This window comes from Pleurodeles waltl, chromosome 6 (assembly GCF_031143425.1).
Source record: "Pleurodeles waltl isolate 20211129_DDA chromosome 6, aPleWal1.hap1.20221129, whole genome shotgun sequence".
Taxonomy (NCBI): Eukaryota; Metazoa; Chordata; class Amphibia; order Caudata; family Salamandridae; genus Pleurodeles; species Pleurodeles waltl.
The window spans coordinates 1084130077-1084146054 of record NC_090445.1 but is presented as its reverse complement, the minus strand read 5'-3'; the positions used below and the strand labels follow the sequence as shown (position 1 = coordinate 1084146054).

At 43.5% G+C, this 15978-nt stretch overlaps 1 protein-coding gene across 3 annotated transcripts in view; it reads right to left on the bottom strand.

The window, feature by feature from the left end:
- SLC66A1 (solute carrier family 66 member 1) overlaps nt 1-15978 on the bottom strand; it is a 128523-nt gene that overhangs the window by 17578 nt on the left and 94967 nt on the right. For all 3 annotated transcript variants that reach the window (XM_069240151.1, XM_069240152.1, XM_069240154.1), the window contains one exon: nt 9965-10150. In XM_069240151.1, the coding sequence (XP_069096252.1) occupies nt 9965-10150 (186 nt within the window). The remainder of the gene's footprint in view (nt 1-9964; nt 10151-15978) is intronic.

The following is a 15978-nucleotide window of genomic DNA, read 5'->3' as shown; positions in this document are numbered from 1 at the left end:
CACAAATTTCCTTCCACCCAGCGTTCCCCCAAGTCTCCCGATAAAAATGGTACCTCACTTGTGGGGGTAGGCCTACTGCCCGCGAAAGGAAATACCCCAAAACACTATCTGGACACATCAAAATTATCAAATACAAAACTACCTGTTCTTGCGGGGGGCACCTGCATTTTCGGTCCTGGGCTCAGCAGCCATCTAGGGAAACCTACCAAACCCAGACATTTCTGAAAACTAGACACACGAGGGAGTCCAGGGAGGTGTGACTTGCCTGGATCACCAAATGTTTTCTTACGCAGAATCCTCAGCAAACCTCAAATTTAGCTAAAAAAAAAAATCACATTTTCCCACATTTCTGTGTGGGATCACCGCACCGGGACAAATGTCATACCACCCAATGTTCCCCCTCAGTCTCCCGGTAAAAATGATATCTCATTTGTGTAGGTGGGCCAAGTGCTTGTGACAGGGAAGAGCCAAAAACATTTCGAAATTGAGGGGGAACCAAAGCGGGTCCAAAAGGGCAGTTTGAAAAAAAAAATGTTTAGGCTGACAAGTGCAGCAGAATTTTTATCGCTATAGATGAGACAATGCTGGGTGGTAGGAATTTTGTGGACTCCTGCAGATTCCGGAAGGTTCCATCACAAAAACGTGGGAAAAATGTGTGATTTCCAGCAAAGTTTGAGGTTTGCAGGGCATTGTAGGTAACAAAATAGTGCAGGTGCAAGTGAGACACACCACCCTGGAATCACCCAGATGTTTAGTTTTCAAATGTGTCTAGGTCTTGTGGTTTTTTTCTACATGGTCCATAAAGTACATAAAGTGCAGCCCTCACCATTCCAAATGGGACGAATTTGAGTTAGCCAAGCTCTTGTGGCCCAAATTTAAAACCAAAATCCAAAATAATCAAATGTCTTCTTGCTTGCTGTGGGATAAGATGTTTTAGAGTGCGGGGGAGAGCTGAAAGACTGTTACCCCCTTCAGTTGGGGTGGGGGTATAACCAGGCCCATACTGGTTGGTAGCCACCACTCCACTATTTTGTTTTAATTCCCTGACATCTAGTAGACTTTCTGCCCCCCTGGGGTGTTGGTCAGGAGCAATTGCCCCATCTGCCCACTGGTGGGCAGAACAACTTTGGCCCCATTTATTTGGGTTGGGGGTATGGCCATACCGCCACCCTCTTATTTTGGAAAAAAAAACTTCCCTGGTCTCTAGTGGGCTTTCTGCTCCCCCTTGGGGGCAGATGGGCCTTCCACAAATAGGCCCCAAGGGGGGCAGATATGGCCAACAGTAATGTGCGACCCTTACCCACGGGGCTGCCCCCCTAAAGAAAACACACACATACACACACACCAATCCCTGGTGCCTAAGTGGTTTCTGCCCCACCCCCCCCAATAGAAATACGCCGATCTGCCCCCAAGGGGGGCAGAAATGGCCTAAAATAAACTTGCCCCCCCCACCCCCGGCGAGGGAGCGACCCTTGCCTAAGGGGTCTCTTCCCTCGCGTGAAATTGGTGCCTCATGGTTTCTGCCCCCTTGGCCTAACAAAAATCGGCCAATCTACCCCCAAGGGGGGCAGAAATGGTCTAAATACAATTTGCCCCCCCCCAGGGGAGCGACCCTTGCCTAAGGGGTCGCTCCCCACCTCTAAAAAACAAAACAAAAACAAAAAAATGATCCCTGGTGCCTAGAGGTTTCTGCCCCCTCGGGGGCAGATCGGCCTAATACCAATAGGCTGATCTGCCCCCGGGGGTGCAGAAATTGCCTAAAATAAATTTGCCCCTCCCCCCCGGGGAGTGACCCTTGCCTAAGGAGTCACTCCCCTTGCGTGAAATTGGTGCAAAAATCGGCCGATCTGCCTCCGGGGGTGCAGAAATTGCCTAAAATAAATTTGCCCCTCCCCCCGGGGAGTGACCCTTGCCTAAGGAGTCACTCCCCTTGCGTGAAATTGGCGCAAAAATCGGCCGATCAAATGGTCTAAATACAATTTGCCCCCCAGGGGAGCAACCCTTGCCTAAGGGGTCGCTCCCCACCGCTAAAAAACAAAACAAAACAAAACAAAACTAAAAAAAAATCCCTGGCGCCTAGAGGTTTCTGCCGGGCCTAATAACAATAGGCGGAAATGGCCTAAAATAAATGTGTCCCCCCCCCCTCCACCGGGAAGCGACCCTTGCCTAAGGGGTCCCTCCCCTTCCGTGAATTCGCCACAAAAAAAAAAAAAAAACTGGTATCTAGTGGTTTCTTCCCCCCTTGGGGCCAGACTGGCCTCATAAAAATAGGCCGATCTGCCCCCAAGAAGGGCAGAAATGTCCTAAATATAATTTGCCCCTAGGGGCGCGACCCTTGCCTAAGGGGTCGCTCCCCCACTCTAAAAAACAAAAAAAAGATCCCTGGTGCCTAGTGGTTTCTGCCACCCCTGGGGGCAGATTATCCTAACAACAACAATATACAATAATAACAACAATAATTCCTTTCCTTCCCTTCCCCTTGAAGCCTCTCAGGCCCCCATCACATGATTGGAAATGAAAAGCTGAGCTTCCAGCGCGATGGGGAAGTGGCCTCTGATGAGGTCAGCGCACTAATGAACGCTGATGTCATCAGACGTCACGGGGTCAGGGGTTCGGGGGTGGAAGGGGAAGGGCTTCCCCTTCCATCCCTGCCTTGGGAGGGGTGGGAGGGAACCCCACAGAGGAAGCGCTAGCGCTCCCTCTGAGCTCAGTGCAGAGGACGTAATGGTTACGTCCTCGGCACATGAGCACTGTGCCGGTGGACGTAACCATTACATCCACGGCACAGAAGGGGTTAAGGATATATTGGTACACACCCGCCCAAGAGGAAAAAGTAAACCATTAGGGCAGCAGAGAACACTTCGGGACAGACCCCTTCCAGCAGGACATGCTCCTTGTGGTGATGTACTTTGTGCCCTTTCACCAGGAGATTAAAAGAGGTAAATGTGGGTCTGAGGACCCCTGGACATTGAAATTGTTTACGAACAGTAATTCTAAAAATGTGGTCTATCTGATCAGATGCCCTTGTAAATTACTTTATAAACGGATGACATCAAGGAAGGAGAGGACACAAATAGTGGAATATCGTAGCACTATTAGGTGCTAACGGCATGCAACAAAACTTACTTGACACTATATAGAGAAAGGCCACAGTGAGAATGACATGGAATGGTGTGTCCTTGAGAAACTTGTGCATATGCATCCAGATATGACAAAGCCTTTGTTAATATTTGAAGAGAGATGGATCTACCGCCTCCATACAGATGTGCTGGGTCTTAATGATGAGGTCAACTGGGGGACCATTAGGAACTAACACGAGTAGCCAAAGTATATTCTTGGAATTAGCCCTGACAAGGTCATGCACACTATTTAAGAAATAATTGGTCTCCCATGGTAGGTCACTTGGTCCTTCTCATGTACCTGTTTTGACAGTAATGGGCTTGTATGTTTCAAAATACATAGAGGAAACTGCTGGTGTGAGAAATGAGCTGTGAAATATGCTGCTAGCACATATCATAACATAGGGATAAGAGAAAGAAAAATAGAGGGCAATAATCCCTGGTTTTCTATTAAGCCGAACCTTTCTTATGATGTGTTCCTTCCTTTTTGACATATATAAATGGTGTAGCGGTAATGGTGACTATAGTGCTCGGGTCTCCCGGAATGAACAGTACTTGTAGTATCCGTCAGAATAGGCAGACTACACCACTTAGGCTCCCCCAGAGACTAGAAACATTCTTGATATCCAGGGCTACATTACCCAGGTTCTTTCTGGGCGGAAGCAAGATATAGCTGGAGTCACGTATGCCCTCATATGATCTTGTGTATTATGTTAGAAATGGTTGGTCTCCTACTGCAAGTCACTTGGTCTATTCCCTTATCTGGTTTGACTGTTATGGGCTTGTAGATCACAAATTACTTAGAAAAAAACTGCTGGTGTGATAAATGAAGCGGACAACATGGTCTGGCTTTCCCAGTCTCATAGATAACAGTACCAACACAAATTCATGTGTGGCTTGAAACATACTGGATGATAGCGATGAGAGAAAGAAATAAAAAGAGAGGACATGCCTTTCTTATGACGGGTTACGTTAAATTTGGGCAAAAATAAATGGTAGAGTGATGATGGAGACTATTTTTCCAAGCTCCACTGGAATGATAAGTACCTGTAGTATTCGTGGAAAAGGGCGGACTATATTACCCAGGCACACCACAACCCTCCCCAAGACTAGAAACATTCTTGGTATTCAGTACTACATTACCCAGGCTCCCTGGTGGGCGGAAGTCAGATGCAGCTGGTGTCGCATATGAAACTCACAGCTGAAGCGAATAACAATGACCATCATCCTGTTTAAATAGACAACCAGGATAAGGGGCCCAGCTACCACTTTGTCCTGATTAGGGGACGGGATAGGTGTGTTTAGACAGATGCTCCTTTTGATGAAGTAAGTATGGGGGCATGCGAATGACTTTGTAGAAGTACCAGTCATTTGATATGGGGCAGAGCTTAAACAAGGAAGGTTTTTCCTTCGATCTAGATAAGCTTGCCTTGTCTTTCCCTGAAAGTTTTCGATTAGGGGTCCTTAAGACTTTGAAGCAATGTTAGCTATATTTTGAACTGAAGTGGAATTCTTTCATTGCGACTCATCTTGGTGATATGAGCCCCACTAGTTGGCACCATTCGATATAGGCACTTTGTAATCTTTCTCTCACCTCTAATATTAATATGGTTCTTTTATAGATAAAGGGTCTAACCTTTCAAATTAAGGGTATCACCTACGGTAGGTGGGCTGCAACGTATAGTGCCTCCTGTCGAAGTAGTTCTGTCCCTCTTTTAGGGTGTGGCTATAAAGGGTGTTGCTCCTATCATGGACCAAGAAATGAAAGGCTCTCAAATTTGGGGTAAGATTGGAAGGATGAACTCTAAATTAAAATATTGTTCACCTCATATATCCCCTAATAGTGGATGATAGGATTCCTAAATTAGATGGGGCTAGTGCATGAATTGGGCCACTTTGTGTCACATTCCGAAGCGTGCATCCTCACGTGTGGACACTGGGCTTTTAAATAGGTTGTTATGAGGAAACAAAGGACAGGAAAAGTGTGAATTTCGGTTTTATATTCCTACCGGTGTCTTGTGAATCAATAACCTTATGGAAGGTAGGACTTTCTGCTGGTGGCTCCCTGCGCAACGTCTTGTAGGGTGAACTAGAGATTCATAGTTAGGTAAACAGGGGTCCTTGGCCCTGATAGATGCCGGAGACCATTAGGGGCTTATAAAAATGGGCAGAAACATGTTGCCTTGAACAGGTGACACAAAACATTAATATCGTAGGTTCACCATATGCTCTTAACAATACCTATGTTCCCCATTAATAAAGGAAATACCAGGGTGAACACAAGGTATTTTTATGTGTCTGGATCCAGGTCTTTTTATCCAGAAAATACTTATCAAGAACTCCCCTCTGCTCAAAGGAGACAGACGGTTGAGTCCACCCTGGTGGCATTGATCCTACCAGGATGGGGAGTAGAAGCCAAGGGTGAAACATGACACTACTATGTGTGAGGCTTCTACTTCGATAAATGGAAATGACCTTAGTGGGGCAGTGTGAGTTTAGGAATTAACCTTAATCGGTGTTCCGGTGTGAAGGAACTAAGAAGGTAACTTCCCTATAGAAACAGTCCTATTCTTGTGTTATATATCATGTGAAGTTCTCCCACGATGGCGGTCATGACTTAGCACAGGTCTGTTCACTTGGTCCAAGTTGTTTGTTGTATGGGTCATCTTTAGCAATGGCCTCAAATTCAGCCCCCCCACCCCCTTTTGCCCAGCATCTTTCTAACACTGACGATCTAGGCCAGTGGTTCCCAATCTGTGCACCGTGGTGCCCCAGTGCACCATCAAAAGGAGCTAGGGGTGCCGTGCACCAAGGGTTTTAAATTTCAAATTGAAGAAATAATCGCTGGTTAACATCTAGACAAAAATTTGAGGTTTTCAGTATAAGCAAAAAACCGCTAGCGTTTACCACTAGATGGCAGCAGTGCGTTATTCTTGAAGAGTGCAGACGTGAATGTTACTAGTCCCTCCAGCCTTCAGCAGCAGTTCCTGCTCTGACCTGCTTTTCAGCAGAGAGAGACATGGAAGCCTCAATTGCTGCAGCTTTGGATGTGTGAGAAATGTGGGAATGGAAGCTGGGCGCAGGGCTTAGACCGCCCTCTTGAAAGGTGCTCAGAGGCTCGCGCTGCCTTTCTTCTCCTATAAGGCAATCAATGAACTGCCTGCTAGCTGTATAAAGCCAGTGTCATCACTTTCTGGCCTGGACTAGCCGTGCCAGGTCTTTTACAGGATACTTTCAAGGAACAAATGTAGCTTTTAAAAATGTTTCCCTTTTTTCCCCTTGCTCACTTTGGCTCTCTCGCATTGAGGATGATCTCTCATTTCCTGTCCTTGCACCAATAATTACCAATAAAGTATTTATTTGGCGTAATCAGCTTATTTTGGGCATGACAAACTGCAAAAGATAAATACAAAACAACTGTACTGTAAAAGATATTAATTGTACAAACTTCTATTGTCCCATTCATAACTTCATAAAACCTTTTTCTATAGCACTTGAATGATTGATTGTGAGAGCGATTCTCTCAAACAAATTGACATTTTTATTTTTATTTGAACTATGACAATAAGAAAGCAAGGCAGGATTAGTCCTTGGCTTATTGTCTATTCACACATCACCTTTCTTACTTTATAAGGATGCTTAATCTCCATAAAAGACCAAGCAACTCCAGTCACAGCTATCCCAGCCAAGAAACTGAAACGCTCTACTATATACAGTGTCTCCTGACATGCAAGTGTAAACATTTTTTATTGTTCAGTAACTGGGCGTGGGAGGAAAATGAATGGTAGTGTGTAGAGAAAGTAAGGAGTTTGTTGTTTAACCGACTCTTTTAAGGAGAACCTAGTAGTGACCCTATCTCTGTCCCCCTACATGCCCTTCAGGTAGGTCAGCAACGCTGGCAGTGACTCTGATTCACACACATTTCTTCTGTGGCTTGGCCCAAGCTATTTTAGAGTGAACACACATTTTTTAGGTATTTGAATGTGCCTGCCTGAAGAAGGAATTTCCTTGCAACATAAAATTGTGTACTTTTTTGGGAAATCTTTATACTGACTTTGCACAGTGCTCTTTTATGTAGTTTTGAGGTCCAATGATACCATCAGACTAGAGGCAATAAAGTGCAAAAAAAAAATTGTTAAAACTAGATGGGAGACCTCTATCAGTGAACCCAGGATCTGAAACAACATTCCTGTATTTATCAGGGCCTCACAACGCTGCTCAGGAAAAACCTAAAGTCGCACCTCTTTAAAAAAAAAAAAAAAAAAAGAGCACTAAATCAGAACGCAGTAAGAGTTCAGTTCGATAACCCCGTATCTTTCCAATCGGTTGGTGACATTGCAAGACGCTCTAGGAGAGGATAGCATTACATCTACAATTGTAATCCTGACCCACCTACCAAAATAAGTAACATAACGGGGAACGGCGACCACTGCCAGTAGGTTAAGGGAGCCGTGGGTCAAAAAAGTTTGGGAACCACTGATCTAGTCCATAATCACCTTCATCAGAGGCAAAGTTGCAAAGGAACAAAAGTATTCGGTGGTGGTGCGGCCATGACAGTTGCAAAACAAAAGCTGCTGCTGAACTCATAACATAGTCTACTAGTGTGAGGCAACCAGTTCATATAAGACACGGCATAGCTATTTTGATACACATATTGGCCAACTGTTTGTGCAGTTTATCTTGTTGTCAAGTTACCGTGTGTTATTCTAGAGTTCTCACTTGTGCTCAAAACTACAGCTATACATTGTCTGTACCTGTGTGCAGAGCAAAGGAGCCAATTCTTTGATAAGGTGCACATTTATTAAAGTCAGTAAGTACTTTTAAAATGTTAGCATCAGATCGATTTTTATAACTGTATCTGAGCTTTAGTACTACCTTTATCTGCGTCTGACGTTCACACGGAGTAGATGTGCCAAGTATCATTAAAGTATATTTTTTATGCAAAATTTAATTAGACCATATTTTATCTACATCTAATTTAGCGTTTTCTTCCATCAAAAAATGTTGAGAGATCAATCAAATTCTTTAAAACACTGAATATGGAAAATTCTTCATGTGCACATGCTGTGTTATTAATCTTAAACGTTATTCAGGAATAAATAAAGATGCCAATTTTCAAGATAAACCTCAAAATCATTAATAAATGAATGAATATAAGAATAAGTGTTTAAGATGTGGTTCAAAAAGTCATTAATCTGCTAGCAATTTGTGCCTTGTTTTGGGTAGAGAATGTTTCAAATGCGTAAACCAGGTAATTGGGCAAATGTGTGCATGAAGGGTAGTATTAGGAGAGTGTCCATTGTTTAGGAAGTGCAACCTTCAGAGGAAGGTATAATAAACTTGATTTTGAGTGTTATTGATCACCAAATAGACTAAACAGGGACAAATCCAATTTTATATGCAGACGGAAGTGCTAGGGTCAAGTTACTCAACAAGGAGGGAGACACAGAGATGGATTTAAGAAACAAGTCATATCAGGGGAAAAATAAAGATTTTGTTGAGCTAGACATACAAATCAAAGAGTGGCAAGTTTTATTTGGTGTAGGATGTCAAAATTGAGGTTTCACTGTTGGACAATGATAATCAACCATGTTCTCCAACAAACTGCAAAATAGAGAATGATGGACGATTGTTTGAAAAACATTGTCAATCGCTTATTTTTTGACCAATGGGAAAATAACACATTGAAGCTTATCAATGTTAAAAAATAATTTAAAAAATAAATTACCTCTTTCCATCGCCGCCGCATGCCGCCTCAGTCCTCTTCTGGTGTCCCAGCATTCACTGCTGGGACACCATCACAGGCTCCCCACCAGTCCTGACCCTGTTTTCAAGCAAAACCCTCCATGAAAGCAGTGTCAGGATTGGTCTGAACGGCAGTGACTCCTGCTCAGACACAGCCCTGAGGGTCTGTGCAGTTTCACAGCATGGCTGTTAAACACAGTCGGGCTGGAGAAACCTAAGTGTGCATGTGTGTTTAGCCGGCCTCAGACAGAGAACCAAACACACTTGCACACTTAGTGCACTCTAGCCTAAGCCCCCCTCCCGCTTCCCATGACCCATTCCCGCGCCCCTCCCTGCACTGCTGTGCCAGAAGCAGAAAAATAAAACGATAGAAAACTATTGTTTTATTTTTCTGCTTCTGGCACAGCCTGTGGGGCGACGCTCCTTCGCCATAGCGCAAAAGAGACGCCCCTAATCCTTTCAATACAAAAGTGTTGATAGCCTTACAAGGCCAAGCTGTACAGGAGGAAATGTGGCCTAGTGCAGAAATCTGAAGTCCTGGGCTTTAAATCTGGCCTCAAATTTCACTTCAAACTATAGAGAAAATCGTACAATTTCAGGAATTAACTTGATTGCTTTGTGTCTCAAATGAAGACATATACATAATGTAAATATGTAGAAACTGTACAATGTGTAGTATAGTCATTAACCAATTACATCTCCATTCAAATCGTGGCTTCCGATCTCAGCTGGAGCCCACATGACATACTGTTCTATGTGCAGAATCCTGCGTTTGATATGTTTTTGGCAAAATAAAATGCTCTTTGTGAAGTACTTTGCTGCTGCTCGGAGCTCTGATCCCATTAATATCTCTTACCATCCTCCAGTTTAATTAAATAAACCATAGTTCCATGCATGGTGGAGGAGTGCATTCTGAACTTAGGATTTAGGACCTCCTGATCTTACTGATGTACTATGTCTGCAGAAGGTTGACATGTTGTGTCCTTACTCCTCCAAATACCTCAACAGGGCCTGTCCTGGACCCAAAGGTCACATACACACCAGGTAACTACAGTCCTGGCATTCAATGACCAAGACTGTACTCTCTTCTGAAAGGATACAAAGAGGTCGAGACAAACTACCCCCAGGCTGCCGATGAGCCAAGGCAGGTGATGTAGCATGTAGCTGCCCTCACCCTGGTCCTGATCAGGGTTCTCCACGAGCACACTCATACCGTAGGTCAGGTTCCCCAGGATCGCCATCACAAAGAGAGAGAGGGCCACGCCCTCTGTAGACTTTCTTCTAAACTGCAGAAAATACACAGATTAAACATCTTGTGACACAGTTGGGAAACACTTTAACTCAGGATTACCAGAATAGCTGAAAATCCTACAAAAACTCCTACTTCTTCAAACTGGTAAATGTAGGAGGAGTAATATGTACTCTGTCACTTCACAGAAATAGGTTCACATTTACAACACTGGTGCTCCTAGGATCATCTTTGCATGTTTGTGACACCCCATCCTCCATAAGAATGAGAAAGTTGAAAAGGTTAGGAAAACAAAATATGGCTGATCAGAGTGGCTGGACACATGCAAACCAAGAAAAATTGTGGTGAAATGCTGTAGATTATGGTACAATTCTACTAATTGGCTAAGCATCCACTGATTTACACACAGTTCAAAAATTTGAGTAAACCTTTTGGCATACTTCTAAATATATATAGCGTTTTCCCCTCATTTTTACATTCTACTTTCTTTCCTTTCATTACCTGGCTTCCAAAATCTGAAAGTGGGCTTCAAACACATTTCTTACCAGCAGGAGCTTAACTCACTTTTCAACTTTTAGTACAGACTCAAATTTCAAGTTCACAATGCGCTGAATGGATGTAGGTGGATGACAATGGTCAATGGTGCATTTGTGGGAAGTGTTTGTGTTTTTTGGTGTGAGTGAGTGGTGTGTGTATTGGAAGTGTGTTTGTATATCTGCACTGTGTGTTTCGGTTGTCGGCATTTGAGGTGTGTGCGTGCATATATTGCTTGTTGTTCATGTCTAGGAAGAACTGGAAAATGTCTGTACAGGAAGACAAGGATAATGTAGACAATGTTGGTCACTGGACATTGTTCCATCAGTTCTGCTGTTCACCTTTTACGTCATCAAGTCTCAACTGTAGTCAAAGAAACAACAGTGCCGGCCCTAAAGATTTTGTAGTGCTAGATAAAAAAAGCCCATGTTAGACCTCTCTTATCAACATATTCATTATGTTTCCATTAACCCTTTAAAGCAGTCTCCCGACTGCTTACGCATGAAGCTCTATGTGATAGAAACAAATAATTAACAGTATCACAAACTTAAACTTGGATGTCATTATCACACAGTTCTTCCAGCAGATTCCTCACCTTATGAATTATCCTTCCAGGTTTCAGACTGGTCTTGAAAACTTTCCATCAGCAGTAGCTCTCTAGCACCCCCTGGTGGCACCATGTGGCTCTAGCCACAACTTCACCTCCAGACATGTAGCCACCGGGGTTTATTAGGCGCCAGTTGACGCATCGGCGTTAGTTTCTCAGGGCCCCATTGAAGCCTGCAGAGGGCATCGAGAGAGCAAGGGCAGAGACAAATACAGCACATAATATTTTTGCATACCGCAAAATCTTTTTAGTCGCTGCAGTAACATCAGGGCGGGCAGTTAGGAATCTGTCGGAAGAGCAGGAAGCCACCAGAAACATCATTATTGAAGGTAAGCAACTTTTATTTCTGATGGGCACATCTTCTTGCAGATTCCTCACCGTAGGAATGAGTCCTAAAGCAATATGTACCAGGGAAGTAGGATGGAGGAGTGCCAGTAAGCCAAGACGTTTTGCACCACAGCTCGGGTATAGGCACTTTACTACAAGTATGGGATGTGAGACAAGAGGTCTGGTATATGTGTATATAACCATATGGCAAACCGGCATATGTCGACAATTAGGATACCTCCGCAGGGAATCATGACAGCAGCCGTGACACTAATAGATTACACATGAAAGCCTGCCAATGGGTCAAGGCATAGCCGAACTTAAAACAGAGAACGACCCTGTGCGAAATGGTATGGTTGGTCCACACACTGCCATTGTTAACTCTGGCAAAGCCGACAAAAGAGCAGACCGTCCACTCAGTTCTGAAGCGTGCAGCTGATGCAGTAAGACACAACTCATTTGGAGTCAAATCTATGCTGTCACTCTTCCTCCATGGTTGGATGAGAGGAGGGAAAAAAGATTGAAGCCAAATGAAACGTGAAAACTACCTTGGGTGAGAAGGGTAGTCAGGTGCAAAGAACCTACTTATCCGTTAAAAACTGTAATAAGGTGGACGTATTGAAAGGGCCCGAAGTTCTCTGATTCTACTTGCTGAAGTTAATGTCTCACAGAGGAACAAGAAATGGAGTGGGAGAATCCACGTCAATCAAACCTTTCAGAAAACGCGTGAGCCCTCATCAGGGATTGTCAATCAAGAAGACACATGAAACAAGACACAGCTGCTAGACGGCCCTTAACTGCACAACGTTGTCGTAGTGACATATGTAGACATAACTAGCAGGTTCGTGTCAGATGTGCGACCTTCTAGCATCAACCACCGTATAATAACTCTTTTAAATGTATGTTGTGTCTCTGTGTGCGTGTGGGAGTGCTCCTGTGTGTGTATTAAAGTGAAAGAGTGAGTGAACAGTAGTAAGTGAGAACGAGTGAGACAGTCATTAAGTGAGTTACAACGAGTGAGCATTAGTGAGAGTGAGGTGGAAGTGAGGGCGAGTTAGTGAAATTAGTGTATAGAATGTTAGAGATTGTGAGGCAGTGTTAATGGAAATTAATATGTGAGTGAGTGACAGCAAGTGAACTTAACTAAGAGAATGAATGCGTCATGAGTGAAAACAAGTGTGAATTAATGAATGAGTAACGCTGCTTGCAAGTGAGTTTGAGGGTGTGAGAAAGTATTAGTAAAAATGAATTTGAGTGAGAAGGAATGCTAAAGAATGAAATTGTGTGAGAATACATCGGACTGAGTGAGAAATAAGGAGTGAGTCCAAGTCAGTGTGCAGTAATTTATGAGTGCATCCACATGAGAGTGAATGAGTGAGAGAATGTGAGTATGTGAGAGAATGTGAGTATGAGAGAGAATGTGAGTATGAGAGAGAATGTGATGTTGGCCCAGGCATTCTGAAGGTAATTCTTGGTTTGTAGAGGCCCCTCTGGCAAAATGCTTGTGCTAGCACACTGGAGACAATTCTTAGCATGAGACTGGGACTATCATGCTAGAGTTATACTTGGCATATGGGCACACCCAAGGCTCCACAGCCTGGAGGAAGTTCTTGGTATAAGGGTACACATTGTAAAATGCTAGGACTGACTAGCAGTAATTTTCGGCTTAACATATGACAACTGTAGCATATTGTGGGGAGGGCAACCATGATAATTTCTGACATAAATATCACCCATGGTGTATGGACAGGAATAATGGAAAAACTGTTACTGGCATATTGTATGGCGATTTTGGCCTAAGAGGGTACCCACGGCATGTGGGTGGAGGGGCACCTTAGTGAGCACTGTTTACTTTCTTCATCTTTCTCTGGGACCAGGACATTATATTTAGGTTTTGTAAAATAAATAATTTCAGCAGTACAGTGTATATTCTCCTAATTAAATAAGAATCAACTACAAGGCAAAACATTTTTGTACAAGTAGCTGCTTTGGTTCATTATTGTTAATACATGAAAAATGATTTGTGTAAAAAACTGTAACCTCTGTGAGCTGCACAAGTGATAGTGCCTTGCAAATAATCAGGAATCAAAATATATTGGCAATAAGATGAATAATATAGCTCCCATGTAATAGAAGGTGTATATCAATGTATACATATGAACTTAAATAGTCCCTATTATCTATTAATAGATATACCATTGTGCTATCCACAGAGGGGAACTGTTAAGCCACGGGTCTTTGTGGTATAAATAACTTTTGCTCCCAGAACTGTTCTGTAGCACTATATTCCCTTCAGAGGAAGACATAATTTTTTTTATATGATAAAAAGCAAAAGGAGTAAGCTTCCCAGGGCACACCATACAAGTACCCTAAAGGTTGTGGCTTCACTTCCTATAAAGATACAAGGTCAAAGGTCAGGATGATGCCACTTCCTATGATGTTATTAATCTCAATGGCGTGGGATTTCACTTCCACTACCCCTTGTGTTTTGGCAAATTGACTTTCATGCACAAACCTAGCCAAAAGGAAGTGAAGAGTTGCGCTAGATCAAACACAAGCATAAAGTTAATGAGTAAGAAGAGATGGAGCTGGGTTGAGAACGCTTAATGCATTATAATGCAGTGTTCCTTAAAGAAGTGAGCTTTCAGCTCTTTCCTAAATAGGAGCTGTACTGGAGTGGTCCTGATGGATACAAGTTGCTATGCCAGATCCTGGGTGCATAGACGTAAAAGACCTGTTGTCTTGTTGTTTCCCTTTTTTAAAATACTTAGGGCCATATGTACAAACACATTTTCCCATTGACACAGAATGGGAAAAACCCTTTGCTACATCTGGCCCTTAGTCTGCAGTCTGATGGTGTTCTGCCGGCGGGTGAGCAGTGATTCACCAGAGATAATGAGCTTGTCTGCAAGATAAGTGGGTGCTAGTTGTGCTGGCTTTGTAAATGATGCAGCTGGTTTTGACTTCAGGCCCTAGTTGAGAATTGCTGCAGCGTATAGCATATCCCTAGGGGGCAGGAGTGTAGCGTCTTAAAGGCCATAAAGTACAGCATTACCAACATCCAGAGTTGAGAGTATGAGGGCTTGCACAGCAATCCTGAAGTCACTTTCTGGAAGGAATGGTTTGACTTTCTTTTCAAAGACAGAGCTGGTACCACACCTTCTTTGTTTTTTGCCAGTGTGTTCCTTGAGGGTGAGGTTGATGTCCATAGAGAATCCAGGTTACTTGGCATTAATGAAAGTTGAGATTTAAAGTTGTCAAGGTTTATGTTACTGAGTCAGGTTTGTACTGTACAATTTGAACCAGTAGTTTCAATTGTCAACACTGGCACCTTTGACAGTGCACCACATGGTGGCGCTGTTTGTCTAGTTTAGACATGAGCGCTACACATTAAAAATGACTAATACCTGCAGCACAACCCATTCTTATTGCTTTGGGGAACTGGAATAGTCTAAATTATGATACTTGTAGGAGTGTGATGGTTAGTAGTTGTGTTAGTACTGTAATTGGCAGTGCTGGTAGGGGCAGAGGGTGGTGCAAGCTGCAGTGGCCACCTAACAAGGGACCTGGTACTAATTATTTGACAAATTAAGTACTGGCACTATTTCTTCATTACTGTTCTTGGCAAATAAGAGGAGTTCTGTCTTGGCTGCAGTGAGCTTCAGGTAGGCAGTGGACATCCCATCCAGGTCTGGATGATGTGCATTCATTAAATATTTGTACCAGTCAAATAAAAGGACGCTAACTGGTACTGCTCCACATGTGCAGCCACAGTGTTTTAGGGGCTGGGGTAGAAGACCGACTCACCTGCTGCAAGATAATGTCCTCTCTGCATGGGAGAGGAAGTGATGGTCATGTGGTGAGCATCAACAGATCCAAGTACCTGATTTTCCAAGGCAACTCGGTTGAGTGATCAGAATCAGCTGTGCTCAATCTTCCGAACTCTTTCAAAGTAGTTTTTACAGATACAGACCCACCAGAAATGGGTGCAGCAATCCCTGAGACTAGCAAACTTCCCCTGAGAACAATTCAGATGGACGTTTATTGCTCAGGATCCTTCTTGCTGGAGCAAAAAGCCACATGGACCACACATGGCTATACCACTGGAGAAAATCACCTCTCTCACTTCAGGTTTTATCTCCCATTCACTGTCCTCCAGCATGAGGCTGCAGAAGCCATTTGCCTTGAGGGAACATACTAGGTAAGCTGCTACCAGGGAGATTCTACAGAAAAAATGCCTTCCAACAAAGCGTACATGACCCACCACTGCCCACATCTGAATGGGGCTCCCTGGGATGTGAAGGAGAAACACCTTCATTGCAAAATGGACCATCTGCAGCTCAAGAACATTTATGTGTAGATGTATTTCGTATGCCAACCAAAGGAACCGTGGTGTC